This window comes from Vidua macroura, chromosome 25, assembly GCF_024509145.1.
Source record: "Vidua macroura isolate BioBank_ID:100142 chromosome 25, ASM2450914v1, whole genome shotgun sequence".
In the NCBI taxonomy this organism is placed as follows: domain Eukaryota; kingdom Metazoa; phylum Chordata; class Aves; order Passeriformes; family Viduidae; genus Vidua; species Vidua macroura.
In genome coordinates, this window is record NC_071595.1 from 3,732,323 (window position 1) to 3,758,929 (window position 26,607).

The following is a 26,607-nucleotide window of genomic DNA, read 5'->3' on the forward strand; positions in this document are numbered from 1 at the left end:
TGAAAGCTGGGGCGGCTGCTGCAATCTGAGCCCTTCCGTTTCCAAAAAAATCTCCCTCTCTGTGCAGGCAGCCATCAGGAAGGAGCTGAATGAGTTTAAGAGTTGTGAAATGGAAGTGCATGAGGAGAGCAAGCAGTTCACGAGGTGAGAACGTGTTAACATGAAGAGTTTTGGTCTTGTTAGAGCTGTGCTGCAAGGACAGAGCTCGGTGGCAAAACACTAAAATCTTAGAAAAATTATTTGTGCAGCAGTTGGAGATTGAATGTCCCTTTCTGTCTCAGTCCTGGGGGGTGACTGGAGCAGCAGCAGACACAAAGTGGGTTGTTTTTCCTTACACTGGGGCTTCCATCCTGACGGCTCAGTGACCAGTGTCTAGTTTGAGGTGTATCTGAAACTAGTGTGAAGCTGCAGCTGGAGTGAGCTTTTCTGGGGCTAGAGATGTGCAGCCACAGCCACAAAACAACTTGCTAATGAGTTACCTTGGATGTAATCAGTGTAGTCAGGTCTGGATCATGGCCCAAGTGATTCCTTTCCTTCCAGCTCTGTGTGGCAAAGTTGAATGCAGAGCACAGGAGGTGAAATTATTTGATATTCACAGCTTCCCTGAGGGCTGAGAGTTCTGAGATAATTCAGTTTACTCTCTTTGGCCATCTATAGCGCCCAAGTAACCATTTAACCCGAGTTCCAAGGATAACACTCAAATCTTTTTACTTGCTTTCAGGTACCATCGACCATAATATTCCAAGGAGGGAATAAGAAACCCGGGAGGGCTAGAAGTTCTCTGCATCCCTGTCCGAGGCAATACAGTGAGGGTGGAACCTCAGCTCTTCCAAGATTTGCCTTCCAAACATATCCAGAAAAGGGCTTTCGGCCAGGGAAGGGGAATCCTTTCTGAATGTAGCATTTCACTGGAACAAACACATCTCTCATGCCCTGAGGCTGGAACTGACACTATACCTCGCTTGGCTCAGCAATATGACTCTGCCAGGGGAACGACCCCTTCCTTCCCAAGGTGTACAGACTTGTCTTGGGGAGTGCAATTCCTCATTTCCTCCTCCTTTCCATGAGGAAGGGAGATTAAAAACAAAGGCAGCTCTAATGTTGGGAAGCTGAGGAGAGCATGTGCTCAGAAAAATATATGTGTATATTAGCTGTGTACAGAGAACCCTGACAGACGACTGACGTGGCACTCTTTATTTTGTGGGAGTTTTGCCTTTTGTCATGTCGTTAATGCCCTGAATCACTACTGACCAACGGTTTGTTGTCCTGGACAGGAATTGTATAGATATTAACATATGCTGCATCTTTTTGTTAAAAAACAAAACAAAAAAACAAACAAACAAAAAAAAAAACCAAAAAAACCCAAAAAAACCCCAAAAAAAAACCCACAAAAAAAACCACCCAACATATGTATAAATGCTCTGCACTCTCTCACACTTGCTCTGATCTTAATAACAGATCTTGAGATATTTAGACTTGTTTAACAAATTACAGAACCAGGAACAATGACTGTTGCCTTTTTAAAACTTTTTAATTTGGAGAAACTGTGAGAGTAGTTAGTCCTTTTTATTGTGGCTTTCTCTCAAACGTTTTATACTCTCCCAAATCAGGGTTGAAGCTTTGCCTTTTTCTCATTTTTACAGCTAAACCTACTGGAAACTTGATCGTTTCACTGTGTGGGTCAAAAGGAGGGGAAGAATAGGTTTAAAAAGTGACCTTAAGAAGATGGTATTTCTCTTCTGAGAGAAAAATTCTTCCTCAATGCGGGTTGAAAAAAAAAATCTGGTAGGGCCACTGCTGTATTATGCACAAAACTAAACTATCTGTGAGATGCCACTTGTGCGGGGGTTCGGGGTCGGTGGGAGGGCGGGAGGGAGAGAAGAACTTTGTCTTGTTCACAGACCAGTGTGGCAACACGCCGGCCATGGCCCAGCAGCCGCTAGGGGCTCTTCCCTCACAGCATCCCCTGTACAGCCGCCATTACATTGTATATCAGTCTCCGCAACAACAGATTTTAATTATTAAATAAAACTATTTTAGAATTTTTTTTCTTAAACCCTGCTTGTGTGGTCGTGTCTTTTCAGCGAATCTTAGCAGGAGCCTGACCGGCGGCTTTTGAGCGGGTGGAGGGCGGGTCAGCCATGGCAGCGCCTCCCCTGAGGCGGTGGCTTTTCGCGCCCATCTGACTGCGCATGTGCCAACCGCGTTTCCAGCCATTGCGCAGGCGCGGCTGGCCCGGCCCTTTCCGCTGGGTGGTGGCCCCGGCGCCTATGCCCATATACGGTTTGACCCCGCCCCTCGCGCGGGAGGCGCGTGCGCGCGTTTCAGCCCCGCCCTGCGCACTATAAATATCGCCGCGCGGGGTGATTCGGCCTCTTTCTCCGTGGGGAGCAGCCGAGTTGGCAGGTAAAGTTCGCTTTACTTTTACCCTTTTAGCTGTTTTTACCCTTTAAACCGTTGGTCTTGCTGGCGCGTGAGGTCCTGCTGGCCGCGCAGCGCCGCGCTGTCCGCGGATACCCGCTCCATCCTCGTTTTAACGCTAAAATATGCCATGAGTTAACCGTGGCTGTGGGTGCTGCGGGGCCACCCCGCGCCACCTCAGCCGCCCCTCAGAGCCATTTTCTACTCCTACAGGTTCCGCTAAAGCCTCTTAAAGCTTGGTTTGTCCGGCCCGCTGTAGCGTGAGTATCCATCCTTCCCGTGGCCACGCCGCGTGGCCGGCAGAGCTGGGACGCGCGGGGGCGTGGGGCGGGTCAAGGTGGTTGTAAATGTTAAATGGTTCAACGTGGATATCCGGAGAAGTCGCTCTCTCTCGGCTCTGTCCGTGTGGCGCATGGGAGCGCAGGCCCTCGGGCCCGTGACGTACAGTCCCTTTCCACGACGTTGGAGAGCAAGCCGGGCCCCGAGCCTGCAGCCTGCATATTCCTACTGCTTCTCTGAGCCCTCGGGCCGTGACAGAGGAGACAAACCATGCAGGAAACACTTCTTAAAAATAGGTTAGAAACTGTTCATAACAAACTGACACGCAGGGTGGGATGGGGGAGCACGTGCGGAGCTGGGAGAGAGAAACAAAAACACAAGCACCTGAGCAAATCCTTAAAGTACCTTGTTTTTTTTTTTATTTCCAGTGCCAAAATTGGAAAAGTTGAAGTGAAACACGATTTTTGAAGGTAATAACTGCGTTTAGACTGTAATATTTGTGTACTGAACTTAAAAAGCTCTATTGCTGTATTGTGGGACACAAGAAAAAAGCAGGAAAAAAGCATCTTTCTTTTTCCTAAAATACTGCAAAAACTGCTGGGGCAAAGTGAAAAAGAAAAATCAGTGGGAGAGGGTGAGTATGTTAGAGTCTGCTCAAGTCTTGTTAGTGCACTATGTGTAAGTAAAACATAGCTACAGAAATCAAAACGCGATGGAACCAGGGATGTGTGAATTTAGTGATCTTTTAAAGCGTGTGCTTGGAGCACGCAAAATAACGGCGTGTGGCCCTGGCCCCTTGGTGGGATGCGTTCTTCTGGGTTTCGTGGAGCAGGGCCCAGAGTTACACACGTTACGGGTAAGCTGCACGGGAAGGAAGGATAATCACGGCCTGAGGGGTTGGCTGGAGGGTCAAGGGAGGCGTGGGGTTGGCTGGTCCAGCAAAGAGCTGCTTTTGGGATGCTTAAAACTGGGGAAGGGAAGTGGGGGAAGCATAAGGGTTAAGTAGATAAGGTGTGTGCTCTCCTGTGGACTACACTGAAGCACCTTCCCATCGATTCGACCTTGTGGGGCCAGGATGTTACAGGGAAGGTAATGGCAAAAGTGGGTGGATTGTATATAGGATGTGGGTGGAAGCAGTTTCTGTGTTTAGGGCCTGAAATGGAGCTCTCGCTCTTGTCTTGATGTGTAAATAAATACAGTAGACAACTCAATAAACTGAACTTGGCTTTGGCTTGGTGTGTGTTTTTGGTGAATGATCTGAATATTAAGGAAAACTTCATGCTTGGGGTGGTGCATCTTCTGTAGAAGTATAATTCTTGTTTGCTGGTGACCCATCTCAAAAAAGTAAAATGTGTAGAAGTGCTCTGGCACTTTTCCTGGGGCTGGAATAGGAGGAAATTCAGACCTTCAGTCCAAGATTGGATTCTTTCAATGCACAAAACGCTTCATACCATGAAGGGCTGAGTCAAGGATTGATGGCATCTGCTACCCCGGGGTGTGGCTTGGGGGGCAAAAGCAGGGAGGGGCATGACACGTTTTTCCCTGGCCTTTTTAAAGGGGAGTGCTGCTGATGGGTGGGTTTAGGGCAAGTGCTGGTGTGGGGTGGGTGAAACTGGCATCAGCAACTGGCCGGATGTCCTGTCCTTGGCCGTGAAGTCCCCCGGGAAAGGATCAGGGAGTGGCTGTATCTGCTCATCAGTCAAGGCCCCACATGAGCCTGGGATAAACGGTCAATGGTGATGCCTCTCTTCGAAGGTTTCCCAAGCACATGGGCTGTGGGTGACCCCTGGGGATCACTATTGATAAGCAGATGAGGCTGGCATACCAGCCAAGATGTTAATTAGGAACATGATTATATTAGCAAATAAAAGCTATTATGGCCAAATGCAGGCCTGTGGACTGGAACAGCAGAATTAATCAGTGGAATAAGGGCAATCGCGTTGGATGAAGGGAAAACTATTTTCTATTTTATGCAGCAGTAGATTGCTGGAAAAGATGGTAGCTCAGACTTGCTGGATTTCAATACTCTTCGTTATCGTTCTGCGCGTTTAATTACTGTTTTTTTGCAGCAGTTCTGTTCCATCGCGGCTGGCTGCGGCCTCGGAGGCTGGAGGCATCTCTGTAGGTTAGAAGCAGGATGAGTTACTGACACAGGATTTATCGTCCGGGGGCCAAAGTATTGCCAACCGCGAGCCGTGCCTTGTGCTGCCTGTCCCCGTGTGTCTTTCTGTCCCCATGTCCTGCCCTACCTGTTCCCGTTCCGTCCTCCTGTCTGCCCGACCTGCGGGCAGTGCCCTGGCCGGGGACCGCCGGCCGCCGGGGGGCGCAGCGCCGTGAGGGGCCGGCGTTCGCATGCGCAGACCGGAGCGCGGCGGAGCCGGTGGACGGTGAGGGAGCGCGGCGGGGTCGAGCCGGGAGAGCGGCGGGAGGGACCGGCGGGGACGGGGATGGGAACAAGGCCGCGGGCGCGGAGGTCCCGGCGAGGGCCGGGCCGTCCTCGGCGCAGCCGACCGGCCAGCAGGAAGAGCTGCCGGCGGCGGGAGACGCGGCCGGTCCCGGCCGTGGCCTGTGCGGCCCCACGTGAGGCGGCGCCGCGGGGAATTCGAACGGCGGGAAGGGGCGGGGGCGACGCTCGGGCCATGCGGAACGGGGAGGGTGGTGAGGACGCACATACGGCTCGGCTCCGATTCTTCCCTTATCCGTTTTCCTTCTTTCTTTTTCCTTCCCTCTCGCATCGCCTGCCTGGACCTGAAATCTGGTTCACATCTGGCATGAAGTAGATAGGGAATATGGATAAAATACACAAGGGAAAACTTTATATTTTCCCAGAGCAGGAGAAGGGATCAGTGTTCAAATCCCAACTCAGCCACCAGTCCCTCAGGTGTTTTTTTTTAGGATGTGAGGGGACACCCCAAACAGTGAACAGCCCAGTTCACCAGATGGGTGACTCCTTACAGGCTCTTTTTGGCATTTAGATTCCAAGATGCCAGGAAAACGCAGAGTGAAGATCCTGGTGCCAGAAGAAGAGTCTACTGAGATGAAAAAGGTTAAAGGTAAGAAAAATCCCTTGGAATTTTCCTTCTACTTTCCCAGGGGTGATTTTTACCAGGAAACTTATACCCTGACATATTCTTTCTCCCCCTCCCAGCCCACAGTCAGCCACCCATCACATCACTCACAGCCTGGGCTGGTGCTGACAATGGGCCAGAATAACCTTGGCTCTTTTTGGCATTTAGATTCCAAGATGCCAGGAAAACGCAGATTGAAGATCCTGGTGCCAGAAGAAGAGTCTACTGAGAGGAAAAAGGTTAAAGGTAGGAAAAATCCCTTGGAATTTTCCTTCTGCTTTCCCAGGGGTGATTTTTACCAGGAAACTTGAACCCCCACATATTCTTTCTCCTCCTTGCACCCCACAGTCAGCCACCCATCACATCGTTCACAGCCTGGGCTGGTGCTGACAGTGGGCCAGGGTAATGTCGGCCAGCTGGGTCTGGGTGAGGACATCATGGAGAGGAAGAAGCCAGCTCTGGTCACACTGCCAGAGATGGTGGTGCAGGTGGAAGCTGGAGGGATGCACACGGTGTGCCTCAGCCAGACTGGAAAGGTAAGTGCCATGAGTTCTGGGATGCGTTTGGGAGCAGAGGGTAGGAATCAGCCACTGCTCTGCCCACATCTTGTTCCAGCTCTAGGGGTGAGCATGGTCTCACATGGACCACAAAATTTTAGGGGGTCAAAAGGAGGACCTGAAAGGAGCCTGAGAGAGAATTGGAAAGGGACTTAGGACAAGAGCATGGACTGATAGGTCAAGGGGGAGTGGCTTCACACTGACAGAGAGTAGATGTGTGACACTGTAATTTTAGATGTGATATTGGGAAATTCTTCCCTGTGAAGGTGGTGAGGCTCTGGTACAAAGAAGCTGTGGCTGCCTCATCCCTGGAAGTGTTCCAGGCCAGGTTGGACAGGGTTTAAAGCAACCTGATCTAGTGGAAAATGTTCAGGGGGTGGACTGAAATGAGCTTTAAGGTCCCTTCCAACCTGAACCATTCCACGATTCTGCAATAATTCAGCCTCATGAGTCCCTGTCCCCTGACTTCATACTCAGCCTGTTGCCCCACTGGGCTGCTGACCACTCACACCCAATCTGCAGATCTACACCTTTGGCTGCAACGATGAAGGTGCCCTGGGACGTGACACCTCGGCTGAAGGGTCTGAGACCTCTCCAGGGCTGGTGGAGCTGCAGGAGAAGGTGGTGCAGGTGTCGGCGGGGGACAGCCACACGGCTGCGCTAACTGAGGACGGCAGGGTCTTTGTCTGGGGCTCCTTCCGGGTATGCTAATTCCTCAGATGCTGGAAGCTCCGCTGGTGGCTGCTGCTCCTGTGGCTCATCCCTTTGTCTCTCTCTTCCCTCAGGATAATAATGGAGTGATCGGCTTGCTGGAGCCCATGAAGACAAGCTCTGTTCCTTTGCTGCTCGAGCTCGAAGCGCCTGTCGTTAAAATAGTTTCAGGTGAGCAGGTATAGTTGTTTAGATGGTTCTAACAAACAGAAGAACACCATTTATTTAAGAAGGCTTCTCTCTATTTTAGCAGCATGCTGTCTTTTTATACCTTCTCACAAAGTTAATACCTATTAATTGGCCACAGTAAATTAACATAATGTTCATTAGTGCAGGGTGGTCAACACCACTGTTTTCTGTCAAGATCTAACTGCAGGTCCCCTTGTTTATCTTCTCTTCTTCAACTAACTCTTTCTGACTCACAGATCAGCAGTGAGCCCCTTCCACAAGCAGGGCCCTGGGGTGTGCAGGGTCAGGCAGGTACATGAGGTTGTCACAACCCTTGAGGAATGTCCATTTCCTTTTCCTCCCTCCTGGCTTGTTCTGAGCCTGATACGAGGAGATACTGACCTCTGACTCTCCAGAGAACAGCCTTTAGCCCAAACAGATATTTTAGGCCCAACAGATTCACATATTGAGTTAATATTTGACCAGTCTGATGTAGAATGACTTCCAAGAGTGGCCTGAACTGTGACCCTGTGGGGCCAGAGCACTTGCTCTTTAATGAGGCCTGGGGAAGCTGAGCACAGCAGCCAGGGAGCTTATCCAGGGCCCAGGGGAAGTTGGGGCACAACTGTGTCCTTACCACCGTCCCAGAAAAACTGCTTTGAGTTCCTGGGATGAGGAAGAGGGACATCCTGGAGTTTTAGGTAGTGGCACAATGGGTGTTGAGGTATCAAGTGCAAGAAACCCCATAAGCTGGGACAACTTGGGTTTACCTGTGGGATCTCAGCCCCCAGGACTTGCTGAAGACTTCTCCATAATTTCTCTTTCCTTCCTGTTCCAGGAAATGATCACTTGGTGATGCTGACAGTGGATGGCAACCTGTTCACATGTGGCTGTGGTGAACAGGGCCAGCTGGGCAGAGTGCCAGCACTCTTTGCCAGCCGAGGAGGACGGAGAGGACTGCGTGAGTAGATTTAGTTCTCAGAAGTGCATCCTTTGGCTTTGGCTCTGCCTTTTGCAGAGGAACAAAGGGACCCAGTCCCTGATGCTCAAGGGCTTATGTGTAATCAGTAATGTAAATGCAGTGAGCCAGATCCTTAGATGCAGGGAGGGTGTAAATCCTTAGTTCTTATGTAACACCTTGTCTCCTGCCCCAGAGCGGATGCTGGTCCCCCAGCTTGTTCCTGTCAGAGGCAAAGGGAGAAGAAGCAACATGCGCTTCCAGGACGCTTTCTGCGGGGCGTATTTCACCTTCGCCGTCACTCATGAGGGACACATCTATGGATTTGGCCTCTCCAACTACCACCAGCTGGGTGAGCTTCACCTGTATCCCTCCAGATCTCCTTCCAGTCCACTGCTGCCCTGGCCTGGTGGGGGGAAACTGCTAGGTGCCCCAAAATCTAAACACACTGGATGCACCAGAGGTAGAAATGGGGGTGGGGCTCACCCTGCATAGCTCTGGGTTTAGGTCCCAGCCCATGTGCCCACTGGGTTTGAGCAGAAATTAGATTTTGGGACTGGGCAGCTGTATTGGTCTCCAGTAGGGTGAGCCCCAGGGTGGACGGCTCAGTGCTGGAGCTGTCCATGTCCATGGACCTGATCCGCCTGGGTTTGTGCGTCCCACCCTGCAGGGACTCAGGACACCGAGCCCTGCTTCTCCCCCCAGAACCTCACATGCTTCAAGAACTCCACCAAGTCTTGGGTTGGGTTCTCTGGCGGGCAGCACCACACAGTCTGCGTCGACTCTGAAGGTGAGTGACACTGTGACAGGTGGGCTGGGAGTCACATAGCGGGGTGGGGAGATCCCATGGCCCTCCACCTGGCCAAGGGGCTGTTGGGATGATGGTGATGTGCTGGAGCCCTCCAAGTTCTCAGTGTTCAAGGAAGCAAGGTTGGTGTGAGATTGCAGTGAAAGGAAGCTGAGAACAGGAACCTAGACTCAATTGTGAACTCTGCTCTTGCACCTGTCCACCTTATTGATTTTGGCGAGCTGAAGGGTCTCTATCCCACCCTGCCCCTTCTGCATGGGTCTCAGGGTGCGGTATGGAGAAGTGATGTTCCTTCGGGAGTGAGACCTGGGGAAAGGTCCTGGTCTGCTTTGGCCCTGCTGCAGCTTCTGCCCCCCCTCAAGTCTCCTCTCTTGTGTATCTGCTGTGCTCCAGGTAAAGCCTACAGCCTGGGCAGGGCAGAGTATGGCCGGCTGGGCCTTGGGACAGGAGCAGAGGAGAAGAGTACACCTACAGTTATCCCGGAGCTCCCCAGGATCATCTCGGTGGCCTGTGGAGCGTCAGTGGGTTATGCCGTCAGCAGTGATGGTGAGTGGCAGGGTTTGGGAACCCTGCCTTCTGTACTTTCTTCATCCCTCCATCCAGCCCTGCACACCATCACCACACACTGCCAGCTGGGTAGGGACTGGAGCCAGGTCCTGGTGCCCATCACCTGGGGGCAGCTGGGCACTGGCTGCTCCAGATCTGTTTGTGGGCCTGTGGAAACAGGGTTGGTCATGTGGTGTTGACCAAGCAGGGGTTGTTGTCCTGACAATCTCTTCTCTGACTGCTGATGCCAGACCTCTGTGCTCTGGTGCTGCATCTGCCTGTGTGCAGTGTCTGCTGGAAGGAATGTTTGGAACAGGCTGTGGGTTTAGTTTGCTCCCCCAAAGGGATAAAAGTTCCTTGGCTCTGTGATGGAACACAAGATGTGCTCTGTGATGTTTGAGTTGCATGTGCTCCTCCTCTTCCTCCTGCTTGTGTTTTGGACTCCTAGAAATGCACTGTCTGGGTGCAGGGTCCCCTTCCCATTGTGCAACCACTTGGAGATCAAAGCTTGCTTCACCTCTGTTGCAGGACGAGCGTTTGCCTGGGGAATGGGCACTAACTACCAGCTGGGCACCGGGGAGGAAGATGATGTCTGGAGCCCCGTGGAGATGACGGGGAAGCAGCTGGAGAACCGGCGGGTGCTGGCTGTGTCCAGTGGTGGGCAGCACACTGTGCTGCTGGTCAGTGACAAGGAGCAGAGCTGATGAAGCGATGCAACAGCCGGGCCCAGTGGGATCACAGCACCCTCAGACCCCCCACAACTTCTGCCTGGGACGGGGAGCTGATTACTTGGGGAGGGCAGGAGGCTTATGGAGCTCGGCCCAGCAGCGCCTGCGTGGCTGGAACAGGGTCCCCATGGGTTCTCCCTGCAAGTGTTTGTCTGTTTTCCTGTGGTGTCCAGTGCTCTGTCAGCTCCCCGGGTCAGCTTGATCCTAAACTGATCCCAGTTCTGTGCCTGGATGGATTTCCAGTTGTTCTCATCTGTTTTTTAAACATTTCCTGGCCCAGCAAAGCTGAGGGTCTTGTTCTTCACTCTGCAATCAGGTTTGGGTATCAGTCTCCCTGAGGTCCCCATGTTCCCCACATCTGGATGCTCCTCCACCCCCTTCACCTAAATATACCTCTCTACAGGATTTGTCTACTGTGACCCCCCCAAACCCATCTGAGCCCATTCTAGGTGGATGCAAATTCAGCAGGAATGTGCCCAGGAAGCTCTATCCAGAGCTTATGGCTACTGTGGGGATATTCTACCTGGTGAGGGAGAATGCTGCTGGGTGATGCCTAGCACACTGTGATTGCTGAAGGCTCCTGCCTCCTATCCCTCAAGCTGAACACCCCCCACCCCCCCAGCAGTGAGGCCAGGAGCATCTTCCCCGCTCCCCATGGCTTGGAGCAGCCACCTCACCATTGCTTTTTGCAGTCCTGGCCACTCCCTCGGCTGCTGCCTTTGGAAACCCAACCAAATCCATCCCACGGGTGGGAACACTTTTTATTTTTTCTCTTTTCGCTTGCTGAGGAAGGAGCTTCATTTGCTTTTGGGGGCTTGCTGAGCAGACACCCAGACCCCAGCTATGCATGGAGACACTGGAAACAACAGGACTCCTCCTCCCCACTGTCTCCCTGATCCAACTGGTTTTGCTTCCTGTGTGCAGCCTGCTCCATGCTCTCCCTATAGGTACCTGGAGTGAGGAGGGGTCTGCAAAGAGCTAAATTATAGCAATAGGAGGAGTTGTGGCTGGGGAGGGGGGGGTCTGGGATTATACAATAGTTCTGAAGGGGTTAGATTTTTTAAAAAAGAAAATGTATTTTGGTTGATTAATCAAGGCAGAAAGGACAAAAAAAAAGTCTTTTAGCATTTGGAATAAACTGAGTTTTGATAAACCCAGAGTTTGCCTGTGCTTTGGAGGGCAAGTTTCACGGGCAGTTCTCCCGTGGGGACAGTCAGGACGGGTGGCTACTTTTCGGGGTGCTGTCCTGGTTCCAGCTGTGTCCGAGTGTTTCGTGGCCGCCAGATGGCAGCAGGAGAATGTACTGCTGGGCCACGGGACTGGGAGAACTGGGACGGAGAGAGGGGATGGTCATCCCTGTCACCCCCTCTTCAGTTCCCTGCCTGTCTGATGGGTCACCCCTAGTGTTTTTGGGTCTCCAGGATCACAACCAAGCCCGTGGCACAGCTGGAAGGATCCTGGCATGTCCGTGCTGGGTGCTCCCAGCTGGAGCTGAGCCAGACGTGTGTGGAGACTGGAAGACACGGGGCAAACTCCCACATCATGGTGTCACTGGAGCCCCAGGTCGCTGTTTACACTTAATTCTTTTGGGCAGCAGCAGGTTCATTAATGAGCCTGGGCACTGAGAGCAGCTCAGGCTGTTGGCAGCTTTGCTGCTCCCATATAGGATGAACTTGGGATTTACAATCAGGGATGGCCTCAGTGGGTCCAGCTCTGTCTGGGGGGCTGGGGGTACCCACCTCCCATCAGGTGGGTTTGTTCTGGTGGTTGCAGTCCTGGGCTTGCAAAGGACTTTATTTTTCCCTCTAAGCATAAGGTTGGGATGTTGACCCACAGAAAATGTATTGTGAGGGATCAAGCCCATATTTTGCCATCACTGCAGGCTGAGCCATGGGCAAGTGCTCTCTAATCCCATGGCTAATTCTGCTCCCTGGGAACCATCACCATTTGATACTCTTCAATGAAATGTGACCTGCTGGATACCTGATGGAGAAACTGCTCTTTGACTTGGGCAACAACATTTATCCAAAACCAGCCTAAGCTACTGGGGAGATTTCACATCCCAGTGCTCCCAGTTCTTCCCTATCCCCAACATTGGCAGGTTGTTGCATCTATCTCCCACATTTGGGCAATTCCTTGAAGCAGGAACAGGATCAGTGGGGCACCACTGTGTGGTCACCACAGGGCTGGATCCTGCCAGGAGCCAATGCAATTCCCTACTCCAGCTCCTGCAGCTGCAGAGAAAACCCAGGTCATTCCCAAATAAGATGGGATTGTACCATCCCTGAGGGGCTGTTCTGTTTCTGGAAAGGAAATTCACATGTCTTTGTGAATGGGAAGGAAGAATGTTGGTATATTCAAGAAACAGGGGGAAAGGGCTGAGGGAGAGCAATAAGATTTAAAATATTCAGAACTGATGAATAAGCAATTGTCTTGGGAACCACTGACTCTTCAGTGGGAAGCTGCTGGAAGCTGGGGGAAGGATGAGCCCCCACACAGTGGGGAGAGGGTGGGCAAAGGAAAACAGCTTAATTGAGGAAAGGGAAATGTCTCATTAACAAGGTTTTGTGCTCACAGAGTGAACTGGGGGCATTTTGAGGATTAGGAGGAGGAATTTGGGTCTGGTGGAGTGGACCCCTGGCTGTGTCAAGATCCAGCCTTAGTCAATGGGGGAGGTTTTCCAGCACTGACATCTCCAGACTCTCCCTCATCACCAGTTGGCAGCTTCAATCCCACACTCTGGTCTCCATCTGTTACTATTGGAAGTGCATAAAAGGCTTTTGATTTACAGACGAAAGCTGGGAAAGTGGAATTTGAGGGCTTTAGCATCCATGGAGGATGAGGCCTGGCGGTGTGAAGATCTTTTGGGCCCAGAATAAAAGCACTTTGAGTGTTGTTTGTGGGGTTTGTGAGTGATTTTTTTTCATGTTTTTTAACATGTTGCTGTTTTAGATAGAAAATTTCTGCCTATGCAATGGTGCTGCAGGATCTGCAAGGAGAGAATTGCATCTTCAGGAGAGTTTGGAGGATACTGAGATTGTTTTCTTGTTATTCCTTTCCTGCCTGGAAGAGGAAATGAGTTAATTTGAGCCAGAATTTGGGCTGCTAGTCTTTTAAAATAAAATTATATCTTGATGACTCTTGGCAGAAGAGGTTTTTGTTGACTAGGGCTTGCAAACAATCTCAGCTAAAGGGCTTTGGGGGTTCACAAAGGTGAGTTTTTCCAAGTTCAGGTGAGTTTTTAGAACTTGAATTCAAAATCATGGAATAGCCTGAGTTGGAAGGGACCTTAAAGCCCATCCAGTTTCATGCTCTGACATGTGCAGGGACACCTTCTGCTGTCCCAGGGTGCTCCAAACCCCATCCAACCTGGCCTTGGACACTGGGATCCAGGGGCAGCCACAGCTTCACTGGGCAACCTGTGCCAGGTCATCCCCACCCTCACAGGAAAGAGTAAATTTACAGGTAGTTTCATCACTCCCCAGACCACCCCCCTGAGCCAGACCTTGCTCATTTTTTATGCCTGGGAGTCACAAGAGAGCTGGAAACTGCTTCCTATCTCTGATTTTATTTAATTTTTAGAAAGCAGAGTTCCTGTACAGAAATGCCACTGTAAGGCAAATATCCCAAGGGTTGGAGCTGGAAATAGTGTCTGAAGTAGTTTGTGAGATGCTATGGATCCGGCATATTCGGCTCCTTCACACTTGGAGCAGCTGCTGTAGTGGGAGGTGTGATGGGAGGCCTTGGGGTCACTTTAATTTCATACAGCTATAGTCAGACATACATACATATTTATAAAAGTACACAAAGAGTTCCCTCAGAGCATCCTGGCTACAGCATGGCCCAGTCTGGGCAGGATCTCCCAGTGCTGTTCGCCTGCACTAGGATTTGTCCCCAGTCTCCCAGCCCAGACGAGGGACTGAAGGAGCTGGTTTTTAGGTGGGAAGAAGCTGGTTTGGCCTCCAAATCCCTGCTGGGATGCTGCTGGAATGGGGGTCATCGCTGCTCCATCCCCTGGCTATACCCATATTCCCAGCATCACATCCATGTCCAGGGCAGCCTTAGCTGCAGTCAGAGGTCTCAAAATAACACTAACATAACAATGACATGAACTGTAGAAAGTTTTCTCTGGGAGCAATCCCAGTTTGAGGAACTCCAGGAGAATCTTTACAATGGATCTGGAGCTTTTTGAAAACAGTGTCTCTGAAGTGGCATAAGTTTTTCTTCCCATGTCCAGTTGTCTTTTGGACACAGCCCAGAGGGGGATGGAATAAGGTCCCATGACATGTCAGAGAAAATGGCCTCAAGTCACTCCAGGGGAGGATTAGGCTGGATATTAGGGAATGTTTTTTCCTTGAAAGGGTTGTCCAGCCCTTTCAAGGGACAGCTCCCCAGGGCAGTGGTGGAGTAACATCACTGAAGAGATTTAAACATCAGTGTGTGGGTGTGGCATGTGGGACATGGGCTATTGGTGGCCTTTGTAGTGGTAGAAGAACAGTTGAACTTGATGATCTTGGAGGGCTTTTCCAACCTGAATGATTCTGTGATGCTATGATCACTTCCTGGCACAGTTCCTTTCTGCCATGTGAGTATTTCCCCTCTTGCCATGGGCTGTGGTGTCATCCTGGCCCATGCAGGAGGATAAGCACATGGACATTGCAGTTCTGGTGCCCTGGGCTCTGCCAAGAACACGTGTTGGAGGGTGACAGCCCCTGCTGGGTGTTGTTGGTTGAGGTGGTGGCATCAATGGAGCATATTTGCCCAACTTGCCTCTTGTTCTTGTCCTCTCCCTACATCATTTGGTGAGTCTCAATTCTCCCATTTTTCTTTCTCAGGATGTAAAAAGTTTTTGCAGTCAGTCTGTATGCAAACCCAGCAGTGTTACCAAGCAGCGCCCAGCCCACCATTCTGCTACAACTCTGTGGTGGTGACCTGGGTGACTTCTGAGCGCAGCTCATCTCCTCCGTGTCCCCGGCAGCCCCGCTGGGGGCTGCCCACGTCTAGTCATGCCGGTTTGTTGCGGGCTTCGGAAGGGGTGCAGGTGGAGACGTGCTCCCGCGTGGTGTTCCTGGCGCGGGAGAAGCTGTTCTGGTCCACACAGGCTCGGAAAGGCAGGCAGAACTCTCGGAAGCACCTCTTGAAGTTTTCATCCAGGAAAGCATAAAGGACAGGGTTGAGGCTGCTGTTGGTGTAGCCGAGAGCAATGCAGAAGTGCAGGCTGGCCACCACATAGGGGTTCTTCTTGTCTATGTCCACCAGCGTCCAGATGATGACGAAGATGTGGATGGGTGTCCAGCAGATGATGAAGGCTGCCACCACCACCAGCACCATGCGTGTGATGCGCCGCAAGTTGCGATCCTTCTCCTTAGAGCCTGAGAGGAGCCGGACGCTCTTCAGGCGAAGGATCATCAGCCCGTAGCAGATAGTGATGACCAAAATGGGGACCAGGAAGGCAAAGATGAAGACACAGATCTTGGTCACAGTGTCCCAGTAGATGGGAGGGTCAGGAAACTGGAGAGTGCACAGGACAATACCATCTGTAGGACAGAGGAGGGTCAAAGAGGAAGCTCAGTGTCTGCTGAGAATATTCTGCCTTCTGCTCAGTCATGTTAAAACTCCAGGGAGATGCATTCCTACCTGCCTGCTCTTAGTAGAGGTTGCCCGGGAGCTCTGTACCATCAGACCCTGTCCACAAGACACTGAAGGGAGGTAGTGGATGCAGTGACCCTGGAACCTTTTCCCTGCAGAGCCTCCTGAGCCATTCAAAGCGAATCCTGCCTTCTCCCAACCCCTATGATGGACATCCATCCCCATGTCACATCCCCATATCACTCTCCACTGAAATCTGTCCACTCCCTTAAGATGCCCAGAGCTTTACTAGCAGCCAAGGACCAGTGTCCCCACGCAGGAGCTGCAGATCTTAGTGTGGGCCACTTGGAGACTTTGCAGCATCACTGGGGTTTCTTTTAGGCCCCTGCTTTGCATCCCAGGAGGTGGGGAGAGGCACTGGTTGGACTGGAGATGGGGAAAGGTGTGGGATCCCTACCCTTAAGGGAAAGGGAGGACAATTTCTGGGACAGTTAATAGATGGGAAATAACACCCATGATGCTTTTTCCAAGAGAGGGCACATTTATGGTGTCATGGACAGTTGCCCACCACTGACCACAAATCTGCTACAGGACCAGAAGTCAAGTTTGCCAGGTCACCCCTGGGATGGACTGATGGGACAGGAGGGGACATGTCCCATGAGACACTTGCCTTTTGACTTGGTGACCGCCATGATCATGATGGGCACCCCGATGAGGGAGGAGAGCACCCAGATGCAGACATTGATGATCTTGGCTTTGGCCGGCGTGCGGAAGTCCAGGGCCTTGACCGGGTGGCACACGGCGATGTAGCGGTCCACGCTCATCATGGTGAGGGTGAAGATGCTGGTGAACATGTTGTAGTAGTCAATAGAGAGCACAACCTTGCAGAGCAATTCCCCAAAGGGCCAGGTCTCCATGAGGTACTTGGCGCTCTGGAAGGGCAGTGTGCTGGTGGCCAGTGCATCAGCCAGTGCCAGGTTGAAGATGTAGATATTGGTGGCTGTCTTCATCTTGGTGTACCTGGGGGTGGCAGAGAAAGGACATGTTACAGGTGGTCAGGGCACTTGATGTGATGAGGAGGGGGCACAAACTATCTGTCCATGAGGTGACACCAGCCTTGGTGGGCAAAAGTGTTGTGATGTGCCTTTCTGCAGCAACTCAGCAACTTTCCAGGTGCACCAGGGAGTACATTGAGGAAGGACATGGAGCTGTTGGAGGGAGTCCAGGGGAGGCCACCAAGATGACTAGAGGGATGAAACACCACTGCCATGAGGAAAGCCTGAGAGAATTGGGATTGCTCAGCCTGGGGAAGAAAAGCTTTGGGGTGATTAATTGTGGCCTTCCAGTCCCTGAAGGAGCCCACAAGAAATATGGGGAGATATTCTTCACAAGGGCCTAGAGTGACAGGATATTAGATGGGATGGTGGTGAGGCCCTGGCACAAGCTGCCCAGAGAAGCTGTGTCTGCCCTGGAAGTGTCCAAGGCCAGGTTGGACGGGGAGGTGGCACTCATTCCATGCCTGCTTTTATTCGAAGGAATAAAGAACTTTCCAGAGAACTCGATTCTCCAATGAGATTTATTTGCTCCATTTCCCTGAACCGGTTGCTCAATGTCCTTTATCCACTCAGCCCTCCTTCATCTGATTTTCCACCTAGTAAATTGTGATTATCCAGCCTGCTTCCCTGTCAAGTTTACTTGCAGAAATTGGATCGATTACCCCCAGAAACAGGCCATCTGGAAGCAGCCCAATTACCCAATCTGGAGCTCCAGAGCCTTTGGGGAAGCCTGGCTATATCCCCCAGGGCATTTGGGAAGGGCTGGCTCTGCTTCTGGTTCTTGTCACACCATGGCAAGAGAAATGCATGGTCCCTCATGGCCAAACCTTTCCTGAAGGGATGAGGCAAAGTTATGGTAGATGCCAGAGAAGCAGGGATGTGTGTGAGGGATCAACTGGGCACCCCCAAAGGGCAACACATTTGGAGTGAGAGTGGCTCTGTGGAAGACCCTGTTCTTTGCAGGGGTACACCAGCAGCTCCAACTCTTCCTGTGCTCCCTTCCAGCAAATCCCCATTGCTTAGAGAGCATCCTCCCCAGCCTCAAGCTTTTTTAGATGTACCCTAATTAATTAACATCAGGGTCAGTTTTCCCAAAACCATCTCTGTGCATGGCTAAACCTGCCTGTAGCAGCAGTGGGGTAAGGCATGGAGGGGGAAATGACCCCGTTGTTGCTGAGATGAAAAGATTGTTTTCCTTGGTGTACTTATAAAATAGATAGAAAGTGACTTTTCACATGTGTGATGAGGTAAGACACTTTTAAACTGACAGAGGGCAGTTTGAATCAGATATGAGGGTGGTAATAACTTGGCACAGCTTGCCCAGAGAATCTGTGGCTGCCCCATCCCTGGAAGTGTTCCAGGCCAGCTTGGACAGGGTTTGGAGCAACCAGAGAGAGTGAAAGGTGTCCCTGCCCATTGCAGGGGGTGGAATGATATGGGCTTTAAGGTCACTTCCAATCTAAAACATTCTAGGATTTTGTGATAATTGGTACAGCTCATCACATGTTGGGGCTACATGAAATAAATTGGTGGGGAGATTGAGTGGCTCCCATCTCAGGTGGTCCTGTCCTGGCTGGAGCCCAGGACAGCAGGTTGCTGTGGGAAAGAGGCTCCTGGGATTGATGGTGGTACCCAATCCCTTCCCCTTATCCTTTCCCCATCTCAGCAGGGTCAGGAGAGTGTATTCATGGGGACAGAGACCCACCAGGTTCCATTGTCAATAGAACTGGGAATTGGAGCTGAAAAACTAATTTCTCTCTGTGAGAAAACAGAAAACAGCAGCTTAACCCAGCTCCCAGCTCCAAGAGCATTCCTGTCTCCTTCACCATGGCTGCAAATGGCAGCCCGTTGCCCAAGGGTGGAAATATTCAAGCTGAGCTTTCTGTTTTTTATTTAAATATGGCATTAAAAATGTCTTGTCCTTGAAAAGTCCTTTTCCATTCTCTTTAGTGTTATTTTCCAAGTACTTTTGCAGAAAAGTTTCCTCCCAGGTAAAACAAAAAGCTGAGAATTTGTGGTATTGTCAGGTTTTGCCTCTCCTATGTGAACAGTCAGTTCAGGTAGATTCACACATCTTTGGTCTCTGATTTTTGAGTAAAATGGTAAAAGAATCTGTTATTCATTCCATGGTCTGCCAGATGTGCTTAGCTGTGCTGGGTAAGCACTTCCAACCCCCAGCCAGATGTGCCAGGGGTGGGGGACTGGAGGGCCAGAGCTGTCACCCATCTCCAGGCAGGATGGGGCTGGTGAGGGCAAAGCAGTGACAGGGATGACTGGGATAATAGAGATGATGATGGAGATTACTGGGATGATAATGGGAATGCCTGGGATGATGGGTTGACTCTGCCAATGCATTTGACTGGAATGATGGGGATAACTGGGATGAGGATGGGGATAACTGGGATGATGGGGTTGATGGGAATAACTTGGGATGGTGATAGGCATGACTGGGAAAATAAGGATGGCAATTTAGCCTCCAGCACTGGGGTTTTGGGGCAAGATTCAGCCCCCTCCAGGTTTGGGCTGAGGTTTCAACCCCCTGCACAGGGTGAGACATCCATCCTGGTGACCCTCCTGAGCTGCAAATGAAACTGCTGCTCAAGGAAAGAGGTTTATTGCCCACATTAGAGCAAATCATCCACTGCTGCTGATGGACCTCCCCAGGCCGCCAAACCCATTGCAATTAAGTGAGTGCCTTGATTGGGAAGTTATGCACTTGAATGGAACAATCTGGGAAGTGCTGATGGAGAGAAGAGATGGGAGGGGATGGGGCAAGCAAAGGGCAGCTCCTCATTCCAGCCTCGACTCCCAAGTAGGGATGCCCTCTCCAAACCTCTTGGAAAATAAATAAGTAAAGAAAAGTGAATAGTAAGTGAAAGAAAAACTCCTGTAGCTGCTAAAAGCTGCTGCCTGAAAGAGCCTGGCTTGACAAAGCCTGCACCCAGCTGTCCCTGCAGCCTGTGTGAGAGCGGTGGGGGGCTGATGGGCTTAGTAGGGATGAGGGCACTTGCAGCCCTAAGCTCACAGCTACAAATTGCTTCCAGGAGTATTTTTAAAAGCATCTGACAATGCAGTGGGCATGGCAGTGCTGGTCAGAGCTGTGGTGGGGAGGGTGCTGGGTGTGCTGGGCTCCCTCCAGGTGTGCGGATGGTTTGGCTGCTCTGGAGAGTGATTTATTTGTAGTTTGGCTGTGTTTGGCTCACGGTGTGTCCATTCACAGAGCTATATACCAGGGTCCTGTGTTTGCATCTGCCAGCTCCTGGCACTCATGGGCTTTGTGGCACACTCAGTGTGGTTCCAGAGGTCCCTGACCCCCAGGATGTCCTCCAGCTGTGCTTCCAGACTACCTGGACACCCTGCCTGGACCCCAAGGGCACTGAGAGATGGCACTAGGAGAAGAGCACAAGGCAAACACCCAGAATCTCCCTAGCAGTGAGGTCCAAATCCAAGCTGATCCCACCTCATAGTCCTTTCTTCTGTGGACACAGGTCTCCCCTAGTCCTGGCCTAAACCCTGTCAACATGGAGCAACTCTGTCAAGGACCTTTGGGAAACTCCAAATAGCTTTGGCCATGGAAGGGGCGAAGGCACATGTCCCTGCAGCCCCTCCTGTCTCAGGGGCTTGGAGGATGATATTTGCTCATTTCACGGGAGATATTCCCCATCCCTGGAAATGTTCAAGGCCAGCTTGGACAGGGCTTGGAGCCATCTGGTCTAGTGGAAGGCAACAAGATGAAACAAGATGATCTATAAGGTCATTTCCAACCCAAACCACTCTGTGATTCTGTGCTTAATTCCATCATCAGTTGGAAAACATGGGCTAGAAGGTGTGGTGATAGGATCTGTGGCTGTCAGGCTTGCTAAAGCCCTGGGCAACATGGAGTTACTCAGTGAGTAAAATAAGGAGGATGAAATCACTCTTTAAGATGCCTTCCCTCTCCTCTCCGAGCAGAACCAGTTGGAGGGGGTCTAATAGCACTCATCCCTCACCCTGACATCGTTCGTGGCATCTGTCTCTGCCACAATTACCTCAATTTGCTTTTTCAGACCAGGGCTCATTTTTGATGCCACTTTGAGTGGATTAAAAATCCTATTGGGGTCAGGTGGGGTCAGCGAGTTACACTCCCCATTGCCCACCCTCTTGCATGGTTAAAAACACAGAGCAGAGCCCCACAGAGAGTGGGGAGCAGGGGCAGCAGAGCCTGATACCAGGCAATGGGCACTCCAGGGTGGCTCATGGACCTCATGGACATGTTTCAGGATGGTTTCCTTCCCTCCGGTGAGTCACCACATTTATTTGTGTGCATGCAGTGCCAGGCTGTGCTGACCTCCTGTAACAATAGCTATGGACTGAAAGAGGTGGGGAAATGAGGGTGGAAATGGTTAAAAATGTGAATTTGGAGAGTTTGTTTAAATCCAGCCACCAGCTCTGGTTTGGCTCTAGGGTTTTGGCCAAGCTGGGGTTATAGCATCACCTGAGGCACTGGAAATTGGAATTACCCCACAGATTCTGGACCTACAGGACCAAGCCCCCTCCAGTGCAGAGGGGGTGGCTGTGAAGCCCAGGCACCCAGTGAGACCCTTCTGCTCCCTCCTGCCAGGCTGGAGATGTTGGGGTCTGCACCCTCACAGAGTGTGACTGCGAGCACAGCCCCATCCTTTGCTGCTGGCAGAGCTGTGGAGGAGCTCTGTCAGCTCTTGCTGCTGGCACTGGTCCTGTGGTCTGTAAGATTTGGCTTTATGGTCCCATTTTCCATGTCAACCCATCTTAACCAGGTAGGACCACCCAGTGTCTCGGACAAAAGGACTGATGAGATTTTGTACCTTAGCACAAGTGCCTGGCTGGATACAGCAGCATCTTGCCATGCCCCATCTTTAAAATGGGGGGCATTAGGGTCATGTTGGTTTTCCTGGGGTGCAGAGACCCCACAGATCTTGTCTCTGCCCAGGGAAAGCCTCACCACAGGTGCCGAGGTCTTGGATGCAGCCGAAGTAGCTTTCTCGGCTACTGGAGATGGAGGGGACCCGAGGACAGCTCAGCTGTTGTGGGAGATGGGGCTGGGCCATGCAGTTTCTGCTCTTTGTTAGAGAAAAACAGAAGGAGGTGCTGGCACAAGAAGGAAGTGGGAATGGGCTGGGTGGGTAATTCCCACTGATGGAGTGAGGCGGCAGCAGCGGGAACCCATCAGCCCCTGGCTGGGGCGGGGGGGGGGGGGGGGGGGGGGCGTCTGTACCCACCCTGCAAACAGAGCAGCTCCCAGCCCGCAGCGTCACCAGCCCTGCGGCTTCTCTTCCTCACAAAGGACAAGAGGCACCCACTTGGGGTAGGGCTGTGTCGCCCATGCCCCCCCTCCCCCCCCCCACCCCCAAACACAGCTCCCTTGCACTCCCCGAGGTGCTCCAGGCACACATGGCCTCTGCTTTCACCCTTCGCACAGCACTTTCATCCCCCCCACACTCGCACAGCTTTCACACGCACTGCTCACACACACATCGCACCGCAGCCGCCAGAACACCCGTCCCGATGCTGCCTGCGCACAGCAGCCGGTTCACAGCCAGCCCTCCTCCTGCTGCTGGCTCACACTCGGCGCACACTCACACGTGAGGCAAACTCACACCCAGTGCAGACTCGTACCTGGTGCACACTCACAACGGTTGCACACTCACTCTTGGTTCACACTCACATCTGCTGCTGTTTGGCACACAGCAGACGCTCACCCCTGTGCACACTTTCTCTCAGTGCAAACTCCCTCCTGGTCCTGCCTCACCCCTGGTGCACACCCATTCCTGGTGCACGCTCACTCAATGTTACCAGCTCACACCTTCCATGTGCTGCACGCTGACCCCTGGCACAGCCTGGCTCCATCGGTGCTTACACTCGGTGTGCCCGAAGTGCCCCCTCGCTCCCCGCACATCCCAGACCCCTCGTGGGCAGCGCGGGGTGCCCAGCTCTCACCTGACGATGCCGTACATGACCAGGACGTTGCCCAGCAGCCCCACCACGCACACCACAGAGTAGAGCGCAGTGATGACGATGGCGATGAGGATCGATGTAGCGTTCTTGGCCCGCTGCAGGCCCGTGTCGTTGACCCCGTGTCCGGGCAGGGGGGCCCAGGCGGTGCCGTTGCTCCAGGGGATGGCAGTGGCCGTAGGCAGCAGCGAGGGCAGTTCCACGGGCACATCCATGGTCACATCCATGGGCAGCTCCATGGCCCGCGGGCGCCCGTGGCCCCGCTGGAGCCGCCGGGCGCATCCGATCTCCGCAGGTTCGAGACCCGCTCCCGGCCGGTGCCGCCGGCTCCTCCCGCACTCGCGCGGGCCCGGAATGCTTTATAAACCCGCGTGTCCCCAAGCCACGTGGGGCCGGGGGCGGCCCTGCTCGCCCGCCCGCCCCCTCGCCTGTCTGTACCCCTCCCGCTCCCTGCCTGCTCCCCAGATCCCTGCCTGCTATTCTCCCCCTTGCTCCCTACCTGTCCCCCCCGTCCCCGCCTTCCTCCACCTCGGTCGATGGCTGCCTTTCTTCACTCGGCAGGTCCTTGTCTTCCCTCCACGGTCCCGTTTTCCCTGCATCCCTGTCTGCCTCTCCCCATCCTTGCCTGCCTTTCCCTATGCTTCCATTCCTGCCTTTCTCCCCCACAGATCCCTCCTTGCGTCCCCCCTCCATGCCCCCCCACCCCCCGCCCCCAAGCCTGTCGCTTTCTCTCCCCATCCCTGCCAGCCTCCCCTCCCAGTTCTTGTCTTCTCAGCCCCTGCCTGACCCCCGCTCTCCCTGCCTCTTTTCCCACCACCCAGTTCCTTACCTGCACCCCCCTCTCCCTCATTCCTGCCTCCACCTCCCCTCCCTGCTTGCCTTCCTAATCCCTGTCTCTCCCCCCAGCTCCTCCCGGTCCCTGCCTCCCCCCCGCCAATCCCTGCCTGTCGCCCATCCCCGGAGCCCGCAAGGGTCCCCGACTGGAGGGGGGGCGCGATGGATCCAGGCGCTGTGACTGTTTTGGGTTTTCTTTGTCTGTAAGAAAGCAGGGGGACAAACAGCCCTCTTGTCCACAAAGCAAAGCCGGGCGATCTCCAGTTCCCCCTTGGCCTCTGCTTTTTCTTCCTCTCCTTCACTCTCCACATCACGTCTTGTGGGGCAGGGGGTGCTGGATGAGTTTGGGGGCACTGAGAAGGTCTGGGAGGATGTTGCAGGGGGATTCAAGAGGGATATTGTGGGGTGAGGCAAGGAACTGGAGGGGTGTTGGGGGGAGAATGATGCAGGAATGCTGAAGAGGGATTTGGGGAGCAATGTTGGGGGGATTTAGGAGGAATGCTTGGAAGGCAATAAGGAATGATGGGGGTACTAAAAAAGGTTTCTGGGGGCTTAGGAGGGATGCTGCTGCAGGATAAGGGATGTGGGGAGATGCTACAGAGTGAAGGTGCAAATACAGACCCAGCAGCAGCACCTGCTTAGCAGAGCTGAGCTTTGTGAGATGTTGAGGGTCACCCTCCCCTTTCCAAGGATCCTTTCCAGTCTTGGGGCAGGACCACCTTCCTCTGGCAGAGCTCCCCCCTTTCAGGGTCTGCAAAGCTGAGAGGCAGGAGCCTTATTTTTCCTGGAGTCCAAATGGAGGTGGAGGCCCCAAGTGTGTGTACCCATCTCCTATTTGCTTTGAGGATAGATTAATTCACAGTCCTGTGCCCTGGGACAGCACTGGCTCAGACATAGAGGATGATTTGCTGCATTTTTGGGTACATTTGGCTCCAGAGAGACTGAGCAGGAGACACTGGACATGGAGGAGAGGCCAGCAGCTTGTTCAGCCCTGGAGACAGGGTTTTCAGTCTGTGCAGAGCTCTGCCAGTATCAAACTCCTGCAGTGCTGAAGCATCCAGACATTTCACCAAGAGCATCATAAAAATGCCCAGGAGGGAATTAATGGCTTTTCAATCATCCCATGGTTCAGATGGTACCCATGGGATGAGAGCTCCAGGGCCTCTGAGCAGGGAGGCAGGAACAATGTGCTGTGTGTTTCTGTCCTCACGGTGTGAGGTAGCTGTGGTCCTGGCTGTGTCCCACAGTGCTGGTGGGATGGGTAAAGGCAGGAATTGGGAGCACAGGGATAGATTTAACATGATATCTTTGTTCTTGCACTTTGGATGCATCAGCCTCCTTACCTGGAGGGTGTTCCCATTCCGGCAGTGCTTTTACAAGCCCAGGAAGGACTTGTAAAGGAAGGACAGGGGAATGTTATGCACCTGTGTGTGGTCCAGAATACGGGATTTAAACACCTTCCTGGGTGAATAGAGCCTCTGAGACCCAGAGCGAGGTGTTGAGTATCTGCTGCGCCCAGCTCTGATGCAGACTGGTTGCTGATCTCTCCCAGTGGGAAGGAAACGTCAGGTTGGGGAGTGTAAAATAGCTTTTAGCATGGCTGAGGAGCTCTCTGGAAAAGAACTCATCCCTTCACTTGGCTCCTGGCATGGCCAGAGCCCCCACACTGACCCTTTCCAATGGGTTATCTGCAAAGGACTAATCATCCTGGCAGGTTCCAGCAAACACGTCCTCTTGGCTCAGCTCCAGCATTTCTTTAGAAATTTTTTTTTAGCTGGAATGTTAAAAATAAACCCAGTGGACACATAAAACAAATGGAAAATCTTTAAAGGGCTTTGGTGCTCATCTGCCTGCTCTCAGCTGTTGCTGCTCCTGCTGCCGAGCCTGGCTGCCGCCGTGAATGGAGTTCCAAAATTGGGAAAACTGAGGTACGTTGGAGGGGAGAGCATCACCTTAATGCAGTGCATGCAGCTTGGTGGGTCTGGCAGGTCCTGACCCCCAGCACTGCTCCTAGGACTTCTCTCTGCATCCTGAGTTTGACCAATGCCACTTTGGCCACCTCGGAAGGGTGGTGAGACCCTGGCACAGGGTGCCCAGAGAAGCTGTGGCACCCCATCTCTAGAAGTGTCCAAGGCTAGGTTGGAAAAGGCTTGGAGAAGCCTGGGATAGTGAAAGGCGTCCCTGCCATGGCAGGGGTGACACTGGAGGGGCTTTAAGGTTCCTTCCAGCCTGAACCATTCTGTAATTCTATGACCTTGGATCAAGTCCTGCTCTCCTGCAGGGATTGCTTCTCTTAGGAAATTCTGTGTGGCAACGCCTATTTTCTCTATTTTCTCATCCACACCCTGAAAAATAAATCATACATCTAATTGAGATGGTGAGAGCAATGCTGAGGCTGCTGAGGAGCACAATTCCTGTTGCTCCTTTGCCTGGTGAGCGAAGGTCCATCCAAGAGGATTTACAGTTGGAGCCACTAATGGCAGTGCTTTGATTTACTTAGAGACTGCAAACTTGACAACATGTATTTCATGGTGAGAAGACCCTCTCCCCTGGAATTTATTGCTTTTAATCAAAATGGACATTAAAATTACATGCAGGAGCCATGAATCTGCTCTGGCTGGACTCCAGTCAAAATCCATGGCAACCTCTGGAGGTTAATGAAGGAGGAAACAGGGGAGATGAATTTTCCATGAGGATTTTTGGGAATTCAGAAGGACATTGAGACTCCCTAACAGTACCATGGCTCTCACCTTGCCATGATACTGGTTAGGTAGAGCCTTTCACTGGATCTCTGTGACACTGGGATGGCTGTGTCCTATGCTGAGGTGGGGGCCAGGGCATTTCTGCCAGGTATAGAACTATGATAGAAATAGAAAAATATTTAAAATATAAATCTATAAAAATATCTAGGTATT

General features: G+C 52.3%; 3 protein-coding genes and 1 non-coding gene across 16 annotated transcripts in view; 3 read left to right on the forward strand and 1 right to left on the reverse strand.

Moving 5' to 3' along the window:
• The window catches only part of PHACTR4 (phosphatase and actin regulator 4), a 56,923-nt gene extending 54,867 nt beyond the window's left edge, over positions 1–2,056 (forward strand). For all 8 annotated transcript variants that reach the window (XM_053998827.1, XM_053998826.1, XM_053998829.1 and 5 more), the window contains 2 exons: positions 68–144; positions 722–2,056. In XM_053998827.1, coding sequence (XP_053854802.1) covers positions 68–144; positions 722–737 — 93 coding nt within the window. In that variant the 3' untranslated portion in view covers positions 738–2,056. The remainder of the gene's footprint in view (positions 1–67; positions 145–721) is intronic.
• A 224-nt stretch (positions 2,057–2,280) lies between these two features.
• RCC1 (regulator of chromosome condensation 1) lies at positions 2,281–11,397 on the forward strand. Of its 6 annotated transcripts, none has more exons than XM_053998834.1 (13): positions 2,281–2,406; positions 2,635–2,996; positions 3,129–3,170; positions 5,676–5,753; positions 5,937–6,014; positions 6,117–6,304; positions 6,848–7,027; positions 7,111–7,207; positions 8,043–8,165; positions 8,359–8,514; positions 8,833–8,952; positions 9,364–9,516; positions 10,045–11,397. In XM_053998834.1, exons 4-13 carry the CDS (start codon positions 5,684–5,686, stop codon positions 10,218–10,220), a joined length of 1,341 nt encoding a protein of 446 aa, XP_053854809.1. In that variant the 5' UTR covers positions 2,281–2,406; positions 2,635–2,996; positions 3,129–3,170; positions 5,676–5,683; the 3' UTR covers positions 10,221–11,397. The 6 variants fall into 6 exon arrangements, with proteins under 6 accessions (XP_053854809.1, XP_053854812.1, XP_053854810.1 ...); XM_053998837.1 differs by having other exon boundaries at positions 2,635–2,681; XM_053998835.1 differs by lacking the exon at positions 2,281–2,406 and having other exon boundaries at positions 2,413–2,996; positions 5,658–5,753.
• On the forward strand, positions 2,781–2,985 carry LOC128819153 (small nucleolar RNA SNORA73 family). The gene has a single exon (XR_008440656.1). It is a non-coding gene; the product is annotated as a small nucleolar RNA SNORA73 family (small nucleolar RNA).
• A 2,412-nt stretch (positions 11,398–13,809) lies between the features above and the next one.
• On the reverse strand, positions 13,810–23,170 carry OPRD1 (opioid receptor delta 1). Its single transcript, XM_053999008.1, has 3 exons — positions 22,844–23,170; positions 16,504–16,853; positions 13,810–15,781 (listed from the first exon to the last, which is right to left on the reverse strand). Exons 1-3 carry the CDS (start codon positions 23,095–23,097, stop codon positions 15,249–15,251), a joined length of 1,137 nt encoding a protein of 378 aa, XP_053854983.1. The 5' UTR covers positions 23,098–23,170; the 3' UTR covers positions 13,810–15,248.
• Between the last annotated feature and the right edge of the window lie 3,437 nt (positions 23,171–26,607).